At 41.6% G+C, this 24,020-nt stretch overlaps 3 protein-coding genes across 4 annotated transcripts; all 3 read right to left on the bottom strand.

Annotated features, from left to right (window-relative positions):
• Positions 1 to 2,414: 2,414 nt before the first annotated feature.
• si:dkey-211g8.9 (free fatty acid receptor 3) lies at positions 2,415 to 6,874 on the bottom strand. Its single transcript, XM_049603250.1, has one exon. It carries the CDS (start codon positions 4,309 to 4,311, stop codon positions 3,313 to 3,315), a length of 999 nt encoding a protein of 332 aa, XP_049459207.1. The 5' UTR covers positions 4,312 to 6,874; the 3' UTR covers positions 2,415 to 3,312.
• A 229-nt stretch (positions 6,875 to 7,103) lies between these two features.
• On the bottom strand, positions 7,104 to 12,101 carry tekt2 (tektin 2 (testicular)). Its single transcript, XM_049603249.1, has 10 exons — positions 11,926 to 12,101; positions 10,840 to 11,005; positions 10,557 to 10,682; positions 10,052 to 10,257; positions 9,816 to 9,959; positions 9,563 to 9,677; positions 9,220 to 9,327; positions 8,926 to 9,069; positions 8,757 to 8,836; positions 7,104 to 7,875 (listed from the first exon to the last, which is right to left on the bottom strand). Exons 2-10 carry the CDS (start codon positions 10,993 to 10,995, stop codon positions 7,671 to 7,673), a joined length of 1,284 nt encoding a protein of 427 aa, XP_049459206.1. The 5' UTR covers positions 10,996 to 11,005; positions 11,926 to 12,101; the 3' UTR covers positions 7,104 to 7,670.
• Positions 12,102 to 13,984: 1,883 nt separating this feature from the next.
• Positions 13,985 to 23,118, bottom strand: usf2 (upstream transcription factor 2, c-fos interacting). Of its 2 annotated transcripts, XM_049602379.1 has the most exons (11): positions 22,015 to 23,118; positions 21,277 to 21,320; positions 20,904 to 21,019; positions 19,554 to 19,673; positions 18,924 to 19,086; positions 18,739 to 18,826; positions 18,403 to 18,447; positions 17,905 to 17,963; positions 16,958 to 17,049; positions 15,946 to 16,074; positions 13,985 to 15,463 (listed from the first exon to the last, which is right to left on the bottom strand). In XM_049602379.1, the coding sequence occupies exons 1-11, from the start codon at positions 22,050 to 22,052 to the stop codon at positions 15,374 to 15,376; spliced, it is 984 nt and encodes a 327-aa protein (XP_049458336.1). In that variant the 5' UTR covers positions 22,053 to 23,118; the 3' UTR covers positions 13,985 to 15,373. The 2 variants fall into 2 exon arrangements, with proteins under 2 accessions (XP_049458336.1, XP_049458337.1); XM_049602380.1 differs by lacking the exon at positions 18,403 to 18,447 and having other exon boundaries at positions 22,015 to 23,080.
• Positions 23,119 to 24,020: the final 902 nt, after the last annotated feature.

Here is a 24,020-nt window from a genome sequence, read left to right as displayed (position 1 = left end):
CTAAATGTTTACAAACCTTACAAAGAGTAGATGCTTAAATGGAATTAAACTTGTCCTTGAAAGTTTTGGCAATTTTATTAATTAATTGAACACTAATACACCTAAGTCACATCAGATTAACTTAACTAACAGAAGCAGAAGTCAGACTGAGGGCAGGCACACTTGTTATCAGTTACTATCAGTGACATGTTGTCTAGTCCTGGCAGCAGACTGGTGTTGGTTGGTGTTGGTTCACTGAGAATCAAACTGCCCCGAGGGAACAGATGGCTCCGGTCTGCAGCCAGCACGGCTTGACTGTCAGTTTGTATCACAGCCGCTCCCACCAGCCCCCATATTATAGCTACCATCCGTCTGCCAACAACATTCTCAACAACAAACCTAATTACTCTGCTGCATGGTGCCAAATGATCCATGGCTGATCTGAGGTTGAACATTAAGGCACATTAAGACCTGGCAGCCAGCCATTACGCTGTCACTACAATGAAAGTATGAATGCAATTTAGTAAACAAATGTTATTCCCAGGAGACGGGGTTGTGACATGACATGTTTATCATGGGGTTCATGTGAGGTTTGCACATACAGTAGGACCGGATGAAGACCAGGATTCAGTGTGTTTGTCTCTGTTGAACAAATGTTTTCAGTCCTGGAGTCTTCATTAACAGCAGCTGATATCTAAGAACAATGTGTATTAGTTGGGAAAAAAGGTTTTAACGTCCACTGAGCATTGATTTTATGTATGTGATGGTTTCTTTTTTATCGGTTAGTGGAAGGTTGCATGTTTAATACTCTTTACTAGTAAGGCATGTGCACCTCTATTTGTGCACATATTGGGCATATTAAATTCTCACACTTTTTTACAATATAATTTTATCTATTTGATTATTTTTCTGCTGTATTCGATAGGACAGATGAACATGAACTGAGGGAGAGAGAGAAAGAGGAGAAGGCATGCAGCAAATGGCCACAAGCTGGACCTTAAACCTGAGCTGCTGCTAAGAACTAAGCCTACTGTAGGCCTACCCTGGTGTTGCAAGATGAGGTGCAGGGAAGCATGATGAGACTTGAGGACAAATAAAACATCACACAGGCAGGGAGTTATGCTAAAAAAAATTAGGTAGACTTTTATTTTTAGTCTCCAAAACAAAATGAAACAAAAGAAAGTCTAAGCTAAAAACTTGCGTCTAAAGATTCTAATGCTTAGTACAGTTGTTTGAGTTTCTCAAGTAATATTGAAACCATGCATTAAATAAAGAAAACAAAGAAAATTGTGTGTGAGAGTCTGTCCACCTTTCCTAACAAAAAGGGGTTTATCAAATAGTTAGTGAGGGAGTTGGTGCTTCCTCACACCTGAGCACTTGTTCTACCAGGTGAGCTACCGAAGCACCCCACTAATATAATTTCATAGAAAATAGCAGACATTTGAGAAAATATGGCAGACATTCCTTGATAAGACACACTTGAGACAATAAGTACGTGAGACGATAAGTACGTACATCTGTCCCATTGTCATGGAGGTGGTATCTCAGGAACACCTGACAGAAATTGTTTGAAATTTGGCACAAGCATTCACTTGAACTCAGGAAAAAAAATTGAATTTTGTGGTTGAATGTCAAAGGTCAAGGTCACTGTGACCTCACAAAACATGTTTTGGCCATAACTGAAGAATTCATATGTTAATTAAGACTAAATTTCACACAAATGTCTAACGGGATAAAATTATGAAATAATGTCATATCCAGGGGTCAAAGGTCAACATCACTGTGGCATCATATTTTTTTCTGATCATTATTCAACATCATAACTAAGAAGGGGAGACACTGGGTCATATACTGAATTGGTGATTCTAATTTTTGGTCTCCACCATGAATGAATGAATGAATGAATGTATAGGTCCTCTGTGCTGCTGGGTGGTAAATGTGTGTGAAGCATAAGTTCTGCCAAAAAAATACACTTCATACCTTTGATTAAACTCCTTTAAAGTCTTCACAACATATATGAGCCTGGACAAACATGGATGTAAACTGCAGCTTGACTGGTTGGCAGAGGCATACAACTGCAAAGCGATAATTCTAGTTCAGCTTGTACATACTTAAATATAATAATTTGAACATTGCTGATACCTTGCTGAGAAGTATTTAACTTAATCTATTTACTTAAATGTGTTCTAGTTTTTATTTTCAAAATGGACTCTTTTATTTGTGGTTTCTCTGACTTTATTTTATCCAGCTGAATGCATGTGTATGTTGTAGCCAACAGGAAGTTAGAAATGTTTATTAAAAGTATATTTTTCTTTATTCCTCAGAGATCACAGACAACCTACACAATACACTTGTAAACATTATACTTTATTTTGAAAGACAGTTTACAAATAAACAGACTCAAATCTGAATGAATAAGTTCAGAAACCGATCAATTAATTCACAAACAGATATTCATTCAAATGTGTAGTTAATTCAGAACATCAAATTGTTGATTAGCCTTTATGTCCTCATGTTTGGACTCCTCACAGCAGAGGAAGCACAGGTGTAACCACTAACACTCACGATCTGCTCCATTTAGTTTTGCCAGTAAGCCGTGCAACTGAAACACAGCTCAGACATAATTAATGACATTCGTTCCACCTGTGTTTGAGGAATTGAAATATCAACAGCAGGAAAGGTCTCCTCACGCATCAGCTTGGCTTCTATCCAGTCTTTTTGGAGGAAAAAAAAAACCTATGGAAACACTTTCCAAAAGAGAACATTACGTGTGTTTAAGTGATTCCCTTGTTATAGCTTGGAGCATTAACTCACACCAGATGGAGCCATTTGTCACCCAACTAATCACCTGCAAAGTTCAGCTATGGTTTCCACTGACTGGTTTGAACTAAGACTTGCTGGAAAAAGAACAGTTCTCCCATTTCAAAGAAGACGTGCAGTTTCCTCTGCGAATAGTTCAGTTAGGTCATTTCCAGTGAGTGAAACACTCACAGGAAAAAGTCTACTATGAGTCATTTTTTATCATCAGAGAAAATACTGACATAACATGGGGATAAATCAAAACTCCACATTCGTGGTCAGACTTACAAAACAGCTTTTATCATCAAATTTTTCTTTGGAAACATTTGATCTGAGGGGAAAAAGAGGGAACCTGAAGACAGATGTGATGTAGCCTCGATTAAGTCATTCTGCCTTAAAATGACAGACACATGAACATTGTCTGGATCACTTGCTGCTTCCTTTGAGAGGAGGATTAATGTTTTTAGCCTGTTTCCCCTTTTGAATTTGTCATTATTTTTCCCAGAATCCCTGAAGTCTCCACCCTCTGTGACCTCACTCCTGACTTACTTTCGTCACCTCCGCCCCGGCCTGGCTCTTCTCAGACATTGTAGGAACCCTGACATTTGCAACACCGATAGTGCTGTTACATCGATGCCGACACCCTTCAATCCGGCTGAAATGGCTTTGCCGTCCACAGATTCTTCCCACAAGTCCCCTCGACACTGCTGGCGAAAGCATCAGCATTACCACAGGCTCCAGGAAAACATTACAGGAGCTTGTTAGCATGGCGTACGTTCTCCACTCAACATTTTCCTTCAACACAAACCCCACAATGTGCGAGGCGTTGTAGGGTGCGTAACATACCACAAACACAGCCAGTGTTGAGAGAGCTACAGTCAGGACTCTTTTCTTCCCCATTGGGCGCAAATTTGAGTGCCACACCAGGGTAACGCAGCGCAGCGTGCAAAAGGATGTCACAATGAGAGGCAAGAGAAACAGGGTGATGGCCATCTCCAGTCGTAGAGGCAGCAAAACAGCTAGTTGGGTGGTGTTAAAGTAGCCATAGCAGGCTGAGGTGTCGTCCTTAATGGAGACAAAGTTAGCCCCTCTTTCAGCCACCAGGGCGAGACTTAGGTGAAAGAGCACCAAGGCCCACAAGGCAGCGCTGATGAAGCAAGAGATCCGAGCACGGCGGTATCTCTTGTACACGATTGGGAATGCGATGCTGAGGTAGCGTCCCACTGTTACGGCTGTGATGAACAGGCAGCTGCCGTAAAGCGAGGAGAAGAGGAAGAGGCTGTAGATGGGGCAGACGAGTGCTGGCAGCCTCCAGTCCTGAAGCAAAGTCTCTAAAGCCTTGACGGGCAGCCAGGCCACGAGGAACAGGTTGGCGAGGCAAAGGTTGAGGGCATAGACCACATTGGGTGTGGCGCCACGTTTGCGGGCCTTGCGCACATACACAAACAGGACCAGAAGGTTGGCAGGAAGGCCCAACAGGAAGGTGAAGAGGTAGACAGAGAGGGCGACCCAGTCCTTGGAAGCCACCTGCATGTCTTCAGTTTAGGACGCTGCCGAGAGGCACAGGAAGTACTGCCTCCAATTTACATGCCAAGGATGATCTGTCAACAAATCAAACTCAAGCTGACAGGAAGATCTCAACGAATCAAGCAGATGATTTGATGAATAGTTAGGTGCACGGTCGTCCTTGTGCCTCTTCCATTTATAAACCTCATCTTTCAAAAGACAGATTCTCCATATGTGGTGGTAATGTCCATTTTCTGGCTGGTCACAGAGCTGCTGCAGTGCTAGGTCTCTCAAACTCTGAGATGTAGCCAACGTCTCTGAGAAAAGGTGACAGTAGAAAATAAGGAGGCGGTGGCCACAAAGGTGCTGATGCATGTGGGCAGGAAGGGGGCGAGGTGCCCACGACATCATGACAGAGGTGCAGATAAGGAGACGCATCCACTCATGCAGAAGTAGAGGGGCATTTAGCAGGCACCAGGCTGCCTTAATTGCCCTCTCAGTGGAGGGCAACAGACAGATAGCATCTGGGCCCTTAAGTGAAATGATACAGAATAATTCAGCGTGTCAGGAAGCACATGGACATCCCCTTAAAGCCAAGGCTGGTTAAGTGAACTGGAGGGGCTGGGTAGTAAGATTGTAAATGTGCTGAAGTTTATGGTCGATGTGAGGACAGGATGGGCTGGGCTTTGGGAAAACAGTAACTTGTTTGTGGCCTGACGGCGCTTCTCACGGTTTTATGGTAGAAAATGAGTCCTTTATTGTGTGTATGTGTGGTAGTGAGTGTAAGAGAGGAGTGGGTGTAACATGCAAAAGGCTTTTGGTGAAGAAAATGGAGCAGAAAATCAAAGTGGTTTGTTGCAGAGGCATTTTATGAGCAGGAGGACAGATACCAAGAAACATTTTTCCATGAAAAAGACATGCAGCGGTTCAAAACATGTCTGGTAACTGTTTGACTAGTCTATTGATCCACTGCTCAGAACAAATGTGTGCATAGTTACTCCTCTGATATCTTGTCGTAATATTTACCTTATTTATTAGCTCAAGTGAAAGACATTAACATAGCTTTCATTCACCTATTTCTTGTTTCCACTTAGTTTTTAGGAGGCCTTGGGAGGTTGGAATGGATATTTCCTACATGAGGGCCATTTGATTAGTACAAGCTCAATCTCGTAACCTGTTGGCTATCAGTCTGTGGACGATTAGCCTCTGGAGGTAATGGACAATATTTCAGCAGATCCAGGGTACTTTTCATTATGCTAACGTATGCATGCTTCCATCACTTTTGTCTCTTCCTTGCATCTTCGCTACTCGTGGCAAGGATGTAAGAGGGAGCTGTGAGGCAGATCACGAGGATGGAGGAACCGAAGCTGCCCAATGAGAACTCCTTGCCTCCATAGCCTCAGTCTTAGGTGAAGTCATTACTTATAATGTGCTGTGCCAGATATGGATGTCCGGCATTAATATGTCAAGCCACTTGATAAAAGACTTCCCTATGTGATACACCTGTGTTTCCTTGCTCCAAGCTCCTCCAGAAGCACCCTCTCTCTGTAGGGTGCATTTGAGGGACTGGAAGATCCTCTATAATGGTGGAGGGGGAATGATTTCCAGGTCACGTGGGGACGGGGGGAAGCACAAGTTAACGTGACGAACAGAAACCCAGGTGTAGCAAGCAGATATCCAGGCCAAGACTTCCTTTTCCATGCGCTGGTCATTTCAGCTAATCTCTATAAACAGATACCTGCATATGAAGGTGGTTAAAATAAAAAGTGACGATAGCCGATGGGGTCTGAGATTGCATTTCGTCCAATGCATTCTGCCTCTCTACACGAACTGTTACTGACCTCTCTAACAAAGTTGTTTTCACAAACTGTTTATATGTTTTCCTACGAAAAGTAATGCACCCAAATTTGAGGTACAGGTAGTGGTGGTGGATAAGTCACAAAGACAAGACTTTCCCCCGGGACTTTCCCTTGGAGTCGTGTGTTCAGAACTGTTTGAGTGAACTTTGAGTCATTTTGAGGAACGTTTCTTTTCCTTAACCTAATCACAGTAACTTTACTTGCCTAAACCTAATCTCCATAACTTTACTTACCTTACTGTATGTTAAAGACGTAACATAATTAGTGGGACGCTAATTCGTAGGATATCATATGAACCATTCTATGAGAATATGCTGCTCAAATGTGACCGGTCAATACGACTTGAACTGCAAACAAATAATAATTAATTATGCACTTTTTGCATACATTTCCAAAGCGGAAATCAGAACTAAAATAAAAATCAAAATATTGTCTATTTTTGACATTTTCTTTTCACCAGTCTAAAAGTAGACATGTTATGGAAGCAAAAAAGCCCAAATCTAAAAAATGACCAGTGTATGAAAAAACAGTTTTCACCTGTAGTGTCTCCCCAAATAAGAATTTAAAGTTTTCCATCTATGAACTGTGTAATATGGTACTAATTATAAGGGAAAAACGCATGGTGTCTATTAGTGTTTTTTGCACAGCAGATGAAGTCAGCATGCATATATTTGTCTACCGGTGAGTGTACAGTTGTATTATACTGTGATTTACTACAGAATATCTCCCTTTATAGACTTTCAGACACAACACACAGACCAGAAACAGATATTTTTCTCTCATCTAAATCCTCGTAAAAATGCAGCCACTGACACAAACATGGCCATTTGAAGACATTACAACTGAGGCAAGTGAGAGTTACAGGGGTTTATTGTCCAAATGACCGTGTTTAATGTCTGTTCACCAGATATTTTATCTAAACTGCGCATACATGAGTCATTATCACCGTCTTCATGGGCCAAACAGCGTCGGTTGATCAAACAATATGACAAGGCCAAACAAAGCTAATGGCCAATAAAAGTAATGACTTTACCAGACATGAACGTGAGCTTTTTCGTTTGTGAATTTTTGAACGCAATCACTGGAAAACCACAAATACATAAATACACTGAGATGCCAGAAATATATCTTCATCACTAAATGTTTAATTAAGCTGAGTGTAAACAAGCATATAATCCACATTTTAAATGTAATTTGGATTCCTGTGTGTATGTGTGAAACTTAAGCAGACTCAAATACATTTAACACAACTAAAAGCAAATGAACCACACAAAATAAGGATTAAACAGGTCAGGAGAATATTATTTTCACAGGAAGATGACAGTTCTTGTTCAAATAGATAAATAAAATTCAGGAAAGTGTTTTGTTTTTCAGCAGAGATGGGAGTTATCACTAATTCAGAACTGTATCTCAAGTGTAAACAGAACATTGGCTGCAGTGTTAAAAACATAACGTCAAAGCAAAATATTAATTTATGTTGTTGCATTTTGTGCCTTTAACTCAAAAACTGGATAGTATCATCTCATCTTACTGAGCCAGCAGCTGCAGATTGCTCCTGCCACTGGAGTTTGTAAGTGGAACCAACAGCACCTGGGTTTTCTCAGTGAAGGAGGTTGACGTGAGGCAGATACGGGTGTTCATGCTTCGCTGCTCCAGAGACAGGGCTTCCTGTTTTCTGGAAAGATCCTGCAGCATGTGGCCGTGATGGAGCTTCATCTTCTGCAGAGAGTGCCTGAGGACAGGAGAGGGGAAAGTTTGAGCGTGACTTCTTCTCTTCCTTAAAAAAAAAACCCAATAGTATTTTCCCACTAGATTTTGGGTTATTGCAGAAAATAAGTTCTGTGGCAAAGAAAAGTTTATGTTACACCTTTTTTTCAGCAATGTAAGTTTAAGTTAAGTTTAAGTTTAAGTTTATTTACTTTATTAATCCCCTGAGGAGAAATTCAATATATATAACCTTACAAATTATTGCCACTTTTATGATTTTTGAAGCGTAAATGCAATTGCCAGAAGCAAAAAGCTAAAATTAGGTTATAAATGAACTACACTATGATTGCATGACTTCATGTTGCCAACGCAGCTGTAAAGGTGGATTAGTGGCATGGTGATGTTTAGTTCCACTGTGGTCACTTTTTTTTTTAGCAACTGCCTTTTTTGAGATTTGTAAGAGCTTCAAAATTCATGAGTGGGGTATTTACTGACTAATTTATGTTGTGAAACAAAACGTGAAAGCCTCTTAACCTAGTGGCACCACAGACCTTTTTTCAGGCATCTAACCAAAAACCCATTAAAAAACCCCCACTGACTTTAAGACAAGCGAACCAGCAGAGCAAAAAAGCAAACTCATTTCTGTTTTTTCTCTACTCTCTTCTGTATTTGCTGGGTTTAAAACAGCACCATCTCAACTGCAGTACAAACTGTACTACAGAGTAAATTTCCTGAATGACTGGATGTTATCTTTATTATTTTGTGTCTTTTGACATTAAGTGCGATGTCTGACTTCCTTGTATGTGCATCTTTGTTTGTCCAAAAAAACTTTTTGGCTGATGAAATAAAATTGTGGATACCCTATTAGCTCCAACTGGTGATCATAGAAACAAAACTCTGACTCACTGAGCCTCAGAAAGCTTCTGCTTCAGAGCCGTGGTTGTGGCTTCCAGCTGATGGACTTCATTAATGAGGCCATGCTGCACCTGCAAACAAACAGGAAGGAAAAGATCAATCAGGATGAAGCCGTCTGATGTTTTCTAAAATATTAAAGTAACAACAGTTTTATTTTGACCTCATCTCTGCACAGGTCCATGCCAGGTCTGCTGGTCCTGTTCTCCAGTCTGGTGTGAGCCAGTTTCAGGAAGGCCATCTTTGCCTGCAGATCAGCGTCCAGCCCGTGGATGTCACTCTCCATTTCTGCCATTTCCTCTTCAGTCTGCACAGACAGACAGTCAGAAACACTAGAATCTCTTCCCTACTAGGACCATGGCTGGATTAAATCTGCTACAACCCCTGCATGCTTAATCTCAAATCCACAGTCCACAAACAATAAAAATCTGCTACGTTAAACTATTAGATAACTCACACGTCTGATTTGCCACTCCAGCTCATCGCGGGCCTGCTCTTCATGGTGATTACGCTTGCGGAGAGCAAACTCTGTGGCCCTGTGTTGAGTGTCTAACTCATTCTGGAGCTAAGAAATAGAGAATAGAGAAAGAATTGATCGCAAATGTGTCATGTCTTAAGAAATGAGAGCAAGGCTGGTGCAAAATATTCCCAGATGGTTAAGAAAACCAAAGAGGGAGAGATGAATTAATCACTAAACATGCCTCAGTGCTAAGCTACAGTAACTACTATAAGTAACTTAGCTGCACCTTGTGTGCCACGTAGTATTTGTACTACAAACATAGCCATCACAATATACACACCTGGGCTATAGTGAGACTCATGTCCTCCCTCATTTGCTGGGACATCTGCATGGCCTCCTGGGCACGAGTCATATTATACTGGCTGAACTGGACCCACTCCTGGGGGGTGGAGGAGCTACAACAATGACATGTCAGCATTTTTTTTCGGCTATTGACCAAAATTTTAGCAAAACAGTTTAAATGCAGATGTTAATTCCTAAAAAATAAACTACTACTGTGTATTATTTCATGCACACCCCCATCCCAAGATTACCCCAATGGTATGCGAGTTGGATTGGTCTTCAGGGAGATCTGAGGTGACTTTATTGTAAGTGACAGGCAGGACATATCAATGTCCAAGGCATCCATCTTGTTTTGGATGTCAGCAGTCAGCTGGTGCCGAGCCTCCTGCAAAACACTGGACAACAACAAAAAAACGATGGTCAAAGACGAAAAAAACAACAAAACAAAACAAGAAGTCCTTCTGCATCACACCACAGCATCTCTTACCACAGTTGCTCAAAGGCTTTGTCTACGTGCTGCTGCAGAACATGCTGCACTCTTTCAATCAGCTCTTTCTCTTTTTTCAGCTGTTGGTCGACGGGGTCGGTGACAAGCTCGTACCCTCGCCGTCCGTCCCTCAGTGTCAAGCATTCACGGCCCACCTCCAGGGGAACGGCAGTCGCAGCCAGGGCCTGCTCAGTTCGCTCTTTGGACTGTCCCAACACACATCAAGGCTGAGGTCACTTCACTGTCAGCTAGGTCAGATTCAAGCAAATCCTACATGCTCACTGGTATGATCATTATTTATTGAAGTGATAGCCACTTTCTCTTTAAATTTTTAAATGAACAATTCCAAGAGTATTGATTCTTACTGTACAGGAAACAAACAAGCATACTCACACAGGTATAATAAAAGCATATCTGACACTTACAAAGGCTGGTATTTTTGTACTATTATTAACTTAAAATGGGAGAAACTCTCAGTTGTTTCATAAGTTTTTGAACAAATCACCAGGGTCAGAGCCTCCATCTCTTCATCCACTTTTTGCGCGCAGGTTTCTAACGCCTCTTTCCATCGGGAAACATCCCACACCCGGTCACTCAACCTGGCAGAAGTATCGCTTTCATCCCAGTTTGTCTACAGAGAAAAGGTGCAAGAAAATAGCTGAAGACAGGTTGGAGATATAAAGTAATGTGTGGGCAATGTGTGCACAGTGTTATGGAATATTCTTCAACCTGTAGAGTTACAGTGACTGTTAAGCTTTCTGATAGGCATCCTCACCACATTAACTCACCATACAGTTGGTCTCGTCACGTAGTGACCTCCCTTCCTGTCGGATCACATGAGAAACATGTCGCTCATGCTGTGCTGTGGCAGACAGCTGGTGGTTGTTGCTGTTCCACTCTGACACACTGTGGTGCAGGCCAGGCTTTGCAGGAAGTGCAGACATCCTTCTGTTGCTGCAACATGAAAAACAACCAAATCACTGCATTTGTCAAGTACAGATAAACGCTCAGGATATGCTTTGGGGAGCATATTGATACAGTAAACTCAGACAGACATGGCTACAGTCCAACAGAGCTACTATAACATGAATTCGACTTATTAGTCAGACCTGTTATCAAATATTATCAATGACTGAATTTCCTAAATAATAATGCAACTTTCAAAGTGTATAAGGAAGTTTTTGGCCTTCGACAGTAAAAGTCTAAACACATCATCATATCCTCCACGGTCTAAATGACCCAGAAAACAACCAAAGTTGATGAAAAGGATGACACACAAAGTGAAGGGAAATTTAGTTACATTTAATACTACACTTTGAGTATTGCCATTTTGTGAGATTTTATACTGCACTACAGTTCTTCCAAGGGAGATATTATATCATGTGGTGCAGTAATTGGTGGCTACTCAGTAGTTAACATTACTATCTAAAAAAATCACTTATTGCTATAGTTAATCTATCAAACGTTGACAGTGTACTACACTAACATTTTTTGGCGACATAGGTCAGTGTTGTGTTATCATGTACCATACAAGCACACTTTATGCAGTTTTTACTCAGTATGAGTTTGAATGCAACATTTTAACTAAATGGGCCGTTTGACGGTCTCTAGCCGGACACTAATAACTTGTAACACACAGGCTATGTGGAAGTGATAGACATGAGGGGGTAACACATGAGCGAATAACACAGTTGTAACACTGACAGCCAGTGTCTTTTCACCTTGCCTAAGTGACAGGGCCTGCAAGTGTACGCTTACTCTCAAAACATGAAGCTTCTCGTTGGCTATTAGTTACTGCTGCTGTTTACAAAGTCTGAAACACCGTGACAAGTTTAAATCTAATTTAAAGTTCCTTAACACTGAATTTTACTCACCGGATTTCTCAGAGTCGGCGCTAACAGGTTCGTCTGGACCAGGTTTCCTATGGCAACAAGTACTCGGGCCGTCTCTAGGCAACGGACCGACACAACGGTCCGGTGATATTCGTTAAAAATTAAAATAGGGCCTACTGTGGCAACGTTCATACGCCGTGACGTCATCAGCCAACAAGGAACACAAAGAAGGTCTGGTTTAACACAAATTATCAGAGGTCACTTATGTTATGGTGAATGAAACATCCCAGAAGCTCCATTTGTAATACTTTTGAATGGTATCAACATATTTGACAAGAAATGTAATAACAGACATATACATCAAACTTTCCAAAATAAAAAACAAAAACAACCCCAGAGGGAAATTTTACTGGAACTCTAATTTGGAAGAGATTAATTGGCAAAAAACAATATGGCTTTTACCCTATAAGTACTGTATTCCTAATAATAATAATTCCCAAATGTTGCATTAAATATATCCAGTGAATTTTACAACTCCCAGATATATGGATGCTGAAGAAACTCATTTATTTTTTTCAGTGCAGAAAAACAATGAAATTTTGGTCTGATTTAAGTTCTCATGTTTTCAGTGCAGCAAATATCACTCACTCTTTTACCCTAAAATACATAATCTGTTACTTTGGCATTTTTGAACTGTATTGGTAACTTCTTAATTGTATTAGGAACATTTTTTATTCGCAAACAGAGATTCCTAGGCTCACAACCCTCTTTTCATATTTTTTTTGATTGAATTTAACTCAATGTTGAACTGCCTTGGTCTTTTGAACAAAAAAAATGAACACATTTTTAGAATATTACAAAAAAATATCTGATTAAACCCTGAAGTAAAGCAAAAATGAATGATTTTTTTTGTTGTTGTTTTCTAATCTCCATTCTTACTGTATCTACTATTTGTTCATCCTTCATTGCGATTTGTTTCAGCTGTCATGTATTGTTGTGTTTGTTTTATACCTGATGTTTTTTTTGTACATTGTACTTTTGTAAGTTGTTCAGTCGGTAGGGTCAGGGTTTAGGGAAGGGGTACACACTTTGCTTTGCCCGGGGGCCACTTTTGTCAAATGACAGAAGGCCAGGGGCCAGTCGCAGCACAGGTAAGGTGTACATAGACAGGGGCATATCTAGCATTAGAGGACATTAGGGTCTTAGCAGGGACCCCTGTCAGGGGACGGGGGATCCTCCCATTTTTTTTAATAACAAGTGCTATTTTGGTGCTTTGTATGCATCCTGGCATTCATTGAAAGTGGAAAAACCAGGAATGGTTCAAACACCCAGAAACTGAGTTAGCATTTAACCACTCACAGTTCAATCGTCTCAAAGTCATTGGGTTTTTTGAGTGGGTTTCTGGTTAGCTGCCTGAAATAAAGTCTGTGGTTAACACAAGAGTAACAGGCTGTTCTGTTCTACAACAAAAATGTCTGTAAATACCCCACTCATGAACTCTGAAGCTTCTATGTGTCCTCTAAATGGTGGTTGCTGACAATGTGGCTAAATGAGACTACAGAATGTCATCACACTGAGCCACGCTGAACAGTCTTTACCAAGGCTTATTCTTTATTCTACGGTTATGTGACCGTAGCGTAGTTTGTTTATAGCCTAACGTTAGCTTTTGACTTCTGGCAATTGCATTTAGGATTCAATAATCATGAAAATGGTGTTCATTTGTGCAAATTATCTTGCTGAACAAAACCTGTAAGTATCATAAATGTTTGTTAGCCACAGAGCTCATTTTCGGCATTAATCCAAAATCTAACAGAAAAATCTCATAGGCTTTTTTATGAGGTAACCAGGGGCGATGCTAACGTCCGTCTACAAAAAACGTCATCCCTGGAGCACTCTATTAGGAATTGGTTGGGGGGCAACCCTGCACCGGGCCATGGACCCCTTGGTCATTATCACTGGTTTCAGGCCTGTCAGAGACTCTGACAGGTCACAGAAATCAAAATATTGAAATAGAAAAACAGACTACATGCTAAAGTTTAATTTGACCTCCAAGGCAACCTGAAAACACACAAAATGTAGGCATCTGTGATAAACACACAGGTATAAACACTTCTGTTTTATTGTAGTATCAGAATTAGTCATGCCAGTGGTTATATTTCCATGCTGTGGTGACTTTCAGTGTAGACAAAAGCTGGTTAGTTACAACTATATCACTCGCATCCAAACTACCTTCAGCACATTCCTGACCACGGTTGTTTTATGGTCTTCTGTCAGCAGCAAAGGTTCCCAAGTTTGAAAGAATTAGGGACAATTGCAAAAAAAGCCACGTCAGGTGTCCACTAAGATGCAGCAGGACTAGTGGGCCAAACAGAGGCTGGTCTCAAACCAAGACCTCTCGTAACCTCTATTTCAGTGCATTACACCAGTGACCTGTTTAGCAGATATAGAAACCAACCATATTTTAATGCCCATTAAAAGTGATTTCCACCTTGAAAATCATCTCCATATTATCATTTATCTGTACATTGCACCTAAGGGGGACACAAGAGAGATCTAAACGCTATATGTAAAGACTTCATTGAGTCTGGGAACCACTTGCCAGTGCAATTACCTGAGCTATGTTATCACCTAGATTCTCCAACGGGCTTCTAGTAAGGCCTTGCACTAAAAATAGAACCTCCATGCCTGTGCTATCAAGCTGCTTTTACTTAGACTGTCAGAAAAGTATTATATATACTTATTTTTCATTTACTGACTGTGGATTATGTTTATAAAGTGTGTGAGCTCTGCCTGGTGCTTGGAGTCAGTGTAAAGCGGCAGAAACTGAACCTCAAAGTGCACACAGATCAGCTTTATATACACATGATCCACTGACAGTAAAACTATGCTTAGTAACAGTGATGGACATGATTAAAATATCTGATCTGCCCAATATGTGTTGGTGGGAAAAGAGTAAATTCACAAAATCAGCTTCTCTTTTTCTTTGTACACATTCTGTAAAAACTAATAAATTAAAAGTAAATGGGAGCTATCATTCATGTCACATTTAGTAGTTTCACACACAGCAAATGTCAACAAAAAAGTAGGAGAAGGAAGAGAAGTTTGCGGCACAATAAAAAGGTGATATCATTAAAAGTAAATTTTCTGTGGCAGGTTCAAAATTTAAAGTAAAAAGAAGGTTTGGTGCAAGCGTGGTGGTGCTGTGTAGAGGTCGTACTCCTTGAAGCAGAGGTGAGAGGTTCTGTAAGCTACACAGATAACGGATTTCAGAGAGCTCAGCCTTGAACATCTGTAGGTGGAGGAGGCGTTTGCAGTCCTTCAGTGTTCTTCTCAAGCCCTGTGTGTGTGTGTTTGTGTGTGTGTGTGTGTGTGTGTGTGGTCCAGTTTCAGATGGAAATTGTCTCTCATTGTTATTCCTTTCCTAGTATTGTTCAGGTGGGTGGGAGGATGCGACATTGTGTTTATGATGTTACATGTGTTCAGTCCACAATCACTGCGGTGTTGCATCCCCGTTGACTTCTACGCCATGCTGCTGTAGCTGTGCTCGAAGCAGTGCATTATCATTCTTCAGTTCCTCAATCTAGAAAAATAAAATGAAGATTATGAGGCACATGGAAACAGAAATAGAAAAGAAGCAACATAGTGAGCTTAGTTTACTGTCAGCCTACAAGTACAACAGTAGTTAAAACGTCAATGTGTGTCTCTGTGACTGTAACAGTGACACCGCTGACACCAGCTGTAATTACAGCTTAGATGTTGGTGTGAATGCTCTTTACAAGATGGTAATTATTTAACTTCTATATGACGCAGCATAAACTGCTGTCATGTTATTGTTAAGTACAACAGAATCAAAAAAGAGGCTTTGGACGAGGTATAATTTTTACTTATGTGAGAAAATAATTGCAATACTTGTGTGCAATGTGTGCCAACATGTATGACACCACAAATTAAATAGGCAACTTTATGTTTTCAGGCCCTGCATCTAAATATGTTTGTTTACGTCGCACAAACTAAAAGGTTAGACGTGCGCATAGAATGCATAGGTTTGTTCTGAAAGTCAACCTGTTGTCTAAGCAGCTCGTTGTCCATCTCCACTCGTTCCACCTCTTTGTAACTCTCCTGCAGTCGCTGGTTATTCTGACGCAGCTCTCGGATGTAGTCACAAGCTTTGGACAGGATGCCTCCTTTACTCTGTGAAGTGCAGCCCATTGACACGTTAGAACACCTCAGGGAAAATGTTGTTCTGAAATTCTACGTACTTTTTCACATTTTAAAAATCAGGTAAATATTAAGCCCTGTCACTGAAAATCATTGAGACATTTTAAAATTACACTTCTCTTGAGCGAGACTTGGTCAGACACAACAACAGACAGACCTAATCAAGCAAAAGGTAAACAAAAACAAACATTTAATTTCTCTTTCCGTAATGTTGTCAGGCACTTATAACAACAATCTGAGCCTGTCAGTGGCAAAAACAAGCCCTTTTAAAGACGTATACTAATGGTGCACAGTTGCCCCAATTGGTTATATAGCAGCCCATTTTGCAGCTGTACAGCTCTCTTTCAATATTGGACCAGTTTTGAATTTTGTTGTCTCCACTGGTCACTTAGACTTAAAAACATGGGAAAATAGGGTCCAGGTTAAAAAATATTGAACTTTCCCTTTAATCAAAAACACAGGTAGCCAGTCTATGGCACCAGTAGTTCAATCATAAGAACGAACTTAGGGGACTGGAGGGTTGCCAGTTCAAGTCCTGCATGGACCAAAGTACAGAGTGTGAACTGGTGGCTAGAGAGGTGCCAGTTCACCTCCTGGGCACTACTGGGGTGCCTTTGAGCAAGGCATCAGACTCCCACTGCTTGGAGTGCCGACTATGTGGCTGCCTGTACAGTAATGCATGTGTATAGGTCCTGTTCGTGCATGTGTGTGTGTGTGTGTGTGTGTGTGTGTATTTCGGGCCTGTGTGTGTGGCAACAACAGAGCGTAAAATCGCATTTCCCCATTGAGGGATTAATAAACTTCAGCTACTTCAGTCACTATTTCACATGCTTTGGAAAATATATGGGACACTCACCGCTCCAGTTCTGCTGTCTATGCTACAGTCAGGGATGATTTTTGAAAGTGTGACAATCCAGTTGTTAATCTTGTCTCTTCTTCTTCTCTCCACTGCAAAGACAGAAAGACAGAAACTGTTTTTTTTTTAAACCGGAAATACAAGGTACTCAGAGATGCTTTACATTGGTTAAAAACAATCACAAATTAGACTACAATAAAATACACACAACATCATTCACACATTAAAAGCTGTTTTGAAAAGATGTGTTTTGAGTAGAGATTTGAACTGGGACAGGTCGGTGCGGTCTCAAATGTGTTTGGGGAGAGTGTTCCAGAGGGAGGTGGCGGCTATGGAGAGGCTCTGTCGCCCCAGGTTCGGTGCTTGGTCCTGAGTGGTGGCGTCAGGGGGCTGGCATCAGAGGAGCGGAGGCTGCGGGAAGGAGTGTGGCGTGGAGCAGGTCAGTGAGGTAGGAGGGGGCCTGGTTATGGAGGGCTTTGTGAGTGAGGAGAAGGACCCTGAATTGGATGTGTTGTGGGACAGGGAGCCAGTGGAGGTTCTGGAGGACAGGGGTGATGTGATCGCGGGATCAGGAATGGGTGAGCAGACAGGCAGCAGAGTTCTGGAGGCATGGATGAGAGTTTCAGCTGCAGTGGGGGAGAGTGAAGGGCGGAGACGAGCTATGTTTTTTAGGTGGAAGAAGGCAGTATTAGTGATGTGATTGACGTGTTTTCCGAAAGAGAGGTTGTTGTCGAAAATGACTCCGAGGTTGCGGATGTTTGGGGAGGAAACAGAGTGGAATTGTCAGTGGTGAGGCAGAAGTTGCGAGAAGTTTTTGTGAGAGATTTGGGACTGATGATGATCACATCAGATTTTTCACAGTTCAGTTTGAGGAAGTTGGCTTGCATCCAGGACTTGATGTCATTGAGGCTGAGACATGACAGATTCAGACACTCATGACAACATACCTTCATTGTGCTGTGCTCTTCGCCGCTCATCTCTGGGTGCCCGTGGACCCTCCACCTTCCTGTAAAGACACAGCGAAACAAACTTAACAGTGAAATGATACATAAATATTAACCAACAAATAACAGTAACACCTGAACTAGAATCCTCTTCATGAAAATGCAAAAAAAACCACCTTATTGTCAGATGCATTCAAAATATTTCATGATTACTTTTTGGCTGGTTGATGAGGAGTCCCCAAATGCACCATTAATTGCTCTTTATAAGCCTTGGGGAAGAGGGTACAGGCACAGCTGGTCCTCCAAAGAGCAAAGGTTTGTGGGATTCAGCCACTGACTTATGACGTATAATTTGCTAACAGGACTAAAGCTGCCTGTCAACCTGTCAACACACAACTCACAATAAAAGGATGCTAATGATTGATCAGTGAGCCACCAAACGTCTGTCTCTACAACACATGATGGGGGCAGGGTGGGGGCGTATGTGAAAGTTCTTCTCACCAGTTTGAACTGCCATGCTGCAACATCTCGCTTTCACCAAGGTCTCTGGGGATGGCAGGTAAGTAGGACAGAGTGTGGTTTTCAGATGTTGGATGTTTTAAATGATGGATATTGATTTTACTTTTTTTTTTGTATCTTCATTTGTACACACAATGACAAAACTAATCATTCCAAAAAAAAAAAAAAGGGAAGGAAGAGGTAAAGAACAGCCAATCCACTGTGAGGTTACAGGGAAAGGGGTGACAAGTTGGCCAAACACGTTGGGAGAGTGTTGTGGTGATTTTGGTAACTGCAGGGGTGGGATGAATGTGCCGGGGAGTGTTTTGTTATACTCACGCAGTGTAGGTGTGTGTGCGTGGCGCGATGGTACGAGGGGCCGTCGTCTGTAGCACCTCAGGGGGGCTCATCATCACGTAAAACTGGCCTGGATTTAAAAAGACAAACGACGAAAAATAAAGTTATCCTCAAGAGATGACTCACTTTGTGTCTCTTAAGAGGTGGAGCCACTGCCGTTCTCTCACCTCCTGTCTGTGTTATCGTTGGGTCGGCGGTGGCCTGCACGGACACGGCCGTGGCTGTTCCATCGCTGACAGTGGCGGCAGGGAAATAAGCGAAACGTGTCTCTCCTCCCACTGTCTCCCCTCCAGGACTGCCCCCATTACTGAAAGGGTTCTGGATAACAGCCTGGCAAAGGTGGAGACAGGGACAAATTGGTCAAATGTTAAATAAGTAATATATAATACATGTTAAGGCTGTGTATGTCTTTGTAATTTTTCACAATGTTGTAGCAGATCTGAATTCACGTTTCCCTCAAAAGGAAAGGATGATGTAGTTTGTTTATAGCCTTCAGTTAGCTTTGTGCTTCAAACAGTTGCATTTAGGCTTCAATAATAATAATAAAAGTGGTACTTAATATGTGCAGATTATCTTGCTGAACAAAACCTATGATAATCATAAACGATTATTAGCCCCAGAACTTATTTTCAGCACTTATCCAAAATCCAGTGGCAAAATTCCAAAGGCTCTGTGACGAGGGAACCAGGGCGATGCTAACTTCCGCGTCGGCCCACAGAAGAACGTCATCCCTGGAACACTCTATACTGCTCTATAACACTATGAATTAAGATGAACATCACTTGCTTCTTACTCACCTGTGCCACTGCCTGAGGGGCTCCCGCAAATGCTGCGGTAGAGACGACACTGACAGCTCCAGTTGCATCAGCTGTTGCTTCTAACTGATCGTCTGTCACCTGCACCACGCGATAGGTCACCTGGGGATGTAGCAAAGAGTGATAGTTTCAAAAAACGTGTACAATTTGGAGGGACTGAAATGATGACTATTCCTTAATAGCTGTATGTTTTCATCTCCTGTGGGGCTCTCTGGTTAGAGAGACAGACACAGGCGGAGATCCTGAGTCCACTCAAACTCAGGCGCAGTTGTATGAACAACTGTAACAGCTTCTTATGTACGACTGCATGCATGTATGGTGTCGCTGCTCAATCACATGGATGAATTTCTTTCCATTTACCTGGATAATGCTGCCACCATGTGAGAATTCTCAGGACTTCTTGTTTGTTTTTGATACGCTAGTAAGCATGAGTAACTGGTTATCAGGTGTTCACATCTGTCTCATCTGTCTTGGGGTTATTTCTAGAATTTAAATTGGTCACTTAAAAACAACCTGGTGTGAACAGTGCTACACTAACTTACTTTAACTGAGGTGCCATTCCAGCATATTTACCAAGGGACTTGAAATCATCTGACAGTGCACTGAACATTACCTGTGGCTAAAGCCCCTATGCCAAACAGCTATTGTCCAAACATTGCTCAGTATCCTGCTGAGCAACTTGGCATGGCGGGCCTGTCTAGCTTTAGATTTCTTCATGTTGAAGCAGTGAAGCGCTTTCATTTTTATTCAGATACTGTATATTGTACATATTTTATGGCATTTTTTAAATTGTAATTTTCAATTCTTTTTTTTGCAATACTTGTCTTCATTCATGTTCTTTTAATATGTTAGGCACCGAGACACCAAAGCAAATTCCTTACATGTGAAAACCTACTTTGTGATGAACCAAATTTTGATTCTGAAAGATTAAATAGTGTGTTTATGTGCTCTGACGTAAACTGGACGTGTTAGCATGCCTCGTGTTTTAGTGACGTTTTGAGTGACAGGCTGTTTACTGGAATTGCATTGCTAGGCAACATCTTCGGTTCCATGTTTACTTTCTGACAGCTGACGTCCTGCAAAACATTCTCACACTGAACAGAAATGTTTACTGTGTGTTGTCATGCTTGAAATGGTTTGATCAGTGTGTGTGTGTGTGTGTGTGATAACTACTTTGTGTTTGAATTGTTTTGTTGCAGTATTACATATGTGACGTTCCTGTCTCTTGTGTAAAATACAAATTCTCGATATCAGTGAAGCTTCCTAAACATAAAGTGTAATGAACTAATGTAAAAACATGTTGTTGTGCAGAGGTGTGTTCTCCGTGCCCACCTGTCCTCCACTGTTCTCTGTACGGAACTGATATTGCACATTGTGGTCAGCGAACGCAGCCTGCGGGACACCGGTGATGGTCACTGCAGTCTGCTCCTCCGTCCCCACCGCCTCTCCTGCAACACACAGGTCAACATGGCTCAAATCTGTGACCCTGCACCGAGGCAGCACCATAACAAAGTTATCTGCAGACACGCACACATTTTACTCAAAATCATGATTTTTTTCCCCACAAAGCATTGGGTGAAAGATCAATCTGAGTTTTTATAATGTATCTCGAAAAGCAAAACCTCACATTGCATCACTCATTTCATTTTAGGAAAATAAGCTCATCATTTTCACACGTCAGGATTTTAAGAAACGACGCTCCCACCTTCCTGTAACTGCACCACCTCTTCTGTTTCCTGTTTGTCGTGACTAAAAACAAAAAGGAGAGCACCAGTGAGTCAATTATTTATCATAAATGTATATGTAGAGCAAGCTGTCATAACCAGTTGTGGATGAAGTGCGCCCCCAGGTGGCCACATGAGGAAATGATGGACAAAACATAAATAAAGGGAATCATAACCGGCGTGTAAGCGTGACAAAAATCATATTTTCTGCAACTTCCAGGAGATAATTACAATGATGATTTAAATTGAAATCTAAGTGGTTTGATAAGCTGCACAAGGCAGGACAAACTTCACAAATTACTATAATACTATAAAACGCCGCCCCTCCTGGTTTCATTTACGCATTTTAATCCTATAATAGTTGCATTAGGGACAGTAACAACACAGTGCAATAAAAGGTTGCCCTGACCTGAAACACAGACATAAACTGCTGCTGTGCATTTGCATTTCTTGTCAAATAATATAAACAGTAATCGTGATCGCTACAGATTTGCAAAAGGGCGCACTGTTTTGGCTGAAAATGTCTTTAAGGGTGCCAAAACGCATAATCCCCGCAAGCTGCACATTTGGTCATCCAGGCAAAAAAAAACCCCGGTGTACAACATTAAAAGTATCTGGAACATGCAAGCTATTAACAGAGCATTGCGTTGCAATGAGAAAAGGGTTTTAGGCCATGGAGGGAGCCATGGCTGAGCAGGAAGCGGGCAGCAGCCTCTCACCTCGCCGTGCTGTCCAGACTCTGCTCCAGCATATCCATGAAGCTTTTTGCGGGTGTAAAACGCCGATATTCAACGACACTGATTTACGGAGATGGAAGCGCTGATCACGGGGACAAACACACGGGTCATGTGAGAAAGACAGTCCAGGACACGTGAGGCACCGACCGGGCAAGGAGCTAAAATGGAGGCCGCTGCTGAGCAGGAGGGAGCTGTCTGCGTCTGTGCGGAAAACAGAAAAAAAAAACACTCCGGGGGTTTACGCAGCTTCACGGAGGCGGTGGTGCTCCGATCGAGGGGGTTAAGATCGTTAAAGTCTTTTTAGATTAACTGTAGGATGCACGGATGGGAGATTATTTCCTATAAGGTCGACTGCAGGAAGTCTTTTTGTCCTTGGTTTTCCTTTTTGTTGCTCTGCGGCGCACAGCTGCTGTTTATCCGCGCAAAGCTGCGGGCTGCGACATGCGGCCAAGAAGATACGGAGTGGACTCGTTTGTACGCTTTATTATGCGATAAAATGAATGCCTTTTAACTGTTCATGTCGCTCTGGCTTTCTACGATTAGACATGTTGCAACCAAGTATTCACGTGACTCCTCGGATGCAAAGAGTTTGGTGGTTAAAGTGGAGCATTGTGTTTGTTCTCGGCTCATCTCCGCAGTAAAACTTGTACAAACACGCTTGGATTGCTTTGAGTTTGAAAGATCACGCTTTGTGTTTTTCCCAGTCAGTCATATTATTCTGAGCAGTATTTATCTGACAGACACACGCTGACAGTCAGCTCCTCCACGGCACTTTTTTTCAGGTTGTTTGCCCAGGTGACCACAGAGATCCAATACGGGTTTTCACTCAAACCACATGACAGAAAGAGTTCATGTCGTGCCACAGAGCGACGCGCGGCGCAGCGCGCATACGCTCCTCATAATTCACAGTTTTTATGTCGTGTCCGACAGTTAGCACCTATTTTTACTTCAGTATCAGAGGACAGGTTGAGGTGGAGAACAGTTGGAGGGGGTCGTGTTGTCTTTGTGCAGTCAGTGTCAACCTTTGTGTCAGACTCAGCCGATGGGAGGCGATCTGTACCCTGTCTGTCAGGAGACATCATGTCCTCAGCAAGGACTACAGCGAATAATCCAGCAACACCTGGGGTTTAAATAATTCACCTTTCAAATGTTTTATTAAATTCACAATGTTTCCTCGAATAAATGAGTTCCATTGTGTTTTTAGTTGGCGACAGTGTGATTTTTATGACATGCAGTCACACTGTTGAGCTGCATGGTGAAAGAGCTGCGCTCCAAATGCCCTAATAGTTTAAATAAATCATTGAAATAGTGTGAAAGAGAAAAGGATAGAATAGAGAGATTGCACCATTAACAATTAAAATATTCACATAAAGTAGATTTAAGTGCCCCATACAGGGGTGTGTGTGGCAGCAGAAATCATACCAAACAGACATAACTGTACACTTTACACATCAAAATATGATTATAGTTTATTTCTTTGCACATACAGGTGTATAAACAGGACAGTAAGTATATAAAAATTCTAAACATTGTGAGGTCAGAAGGCAAAAATGGCTTATGAAGATACCTCCTCTAGTAAATGGCAATATTAATACATAAAAAAGAAAAAACATAAACACAAAGATTTCAAAGTTTCAACATAAGCAGTAAAGGGAAATTAATAGAAATGTACAAATTACAAGCAAAGAATTCATTACAAATTGTGTTAAGTGTCCTTTTAAATGTATATTAAAATAATGATGTGTTGACTGTAACATGGAATTTTAGTGAATATTGACCCTCTGGCCCTTCGATCAGTGGGCTGCCAGTAGAGGACCTCACAGCATGGATGTTTTTATGTCGTATTACAACACTGAACAGATGCAGATTTGGAGATGGACAATACTTAAGCAAACAAGTATTTTGAATTTTACATTTGTATTTCATTTAGATCACAGAGATCTGTTTTCACTCTGACATCAAAGTGTCTTTTTTCTGTTGATCAGTGT

This window comes from Epinephelus fuscoguttatus, linkage group LG17 (assembly GCF_011397635.1).
Source record: "Epinephelus fuscoguttatus linkage group LG17, E.fuscoguttatus.final_Chr_v1".
Classification (NCBI taxonomy): Eukaryota; Metazoa; Chordata; class Actinopteri; order Perciformes; family Serranidae; genus Epinephelus; species Epinephelus fuscoguttatus.
The sequence above is the reverse complement of the archived record's forward strand: the minus strand, read 5'-3'. Positions and strand labels throughout refer to the sequence as shown.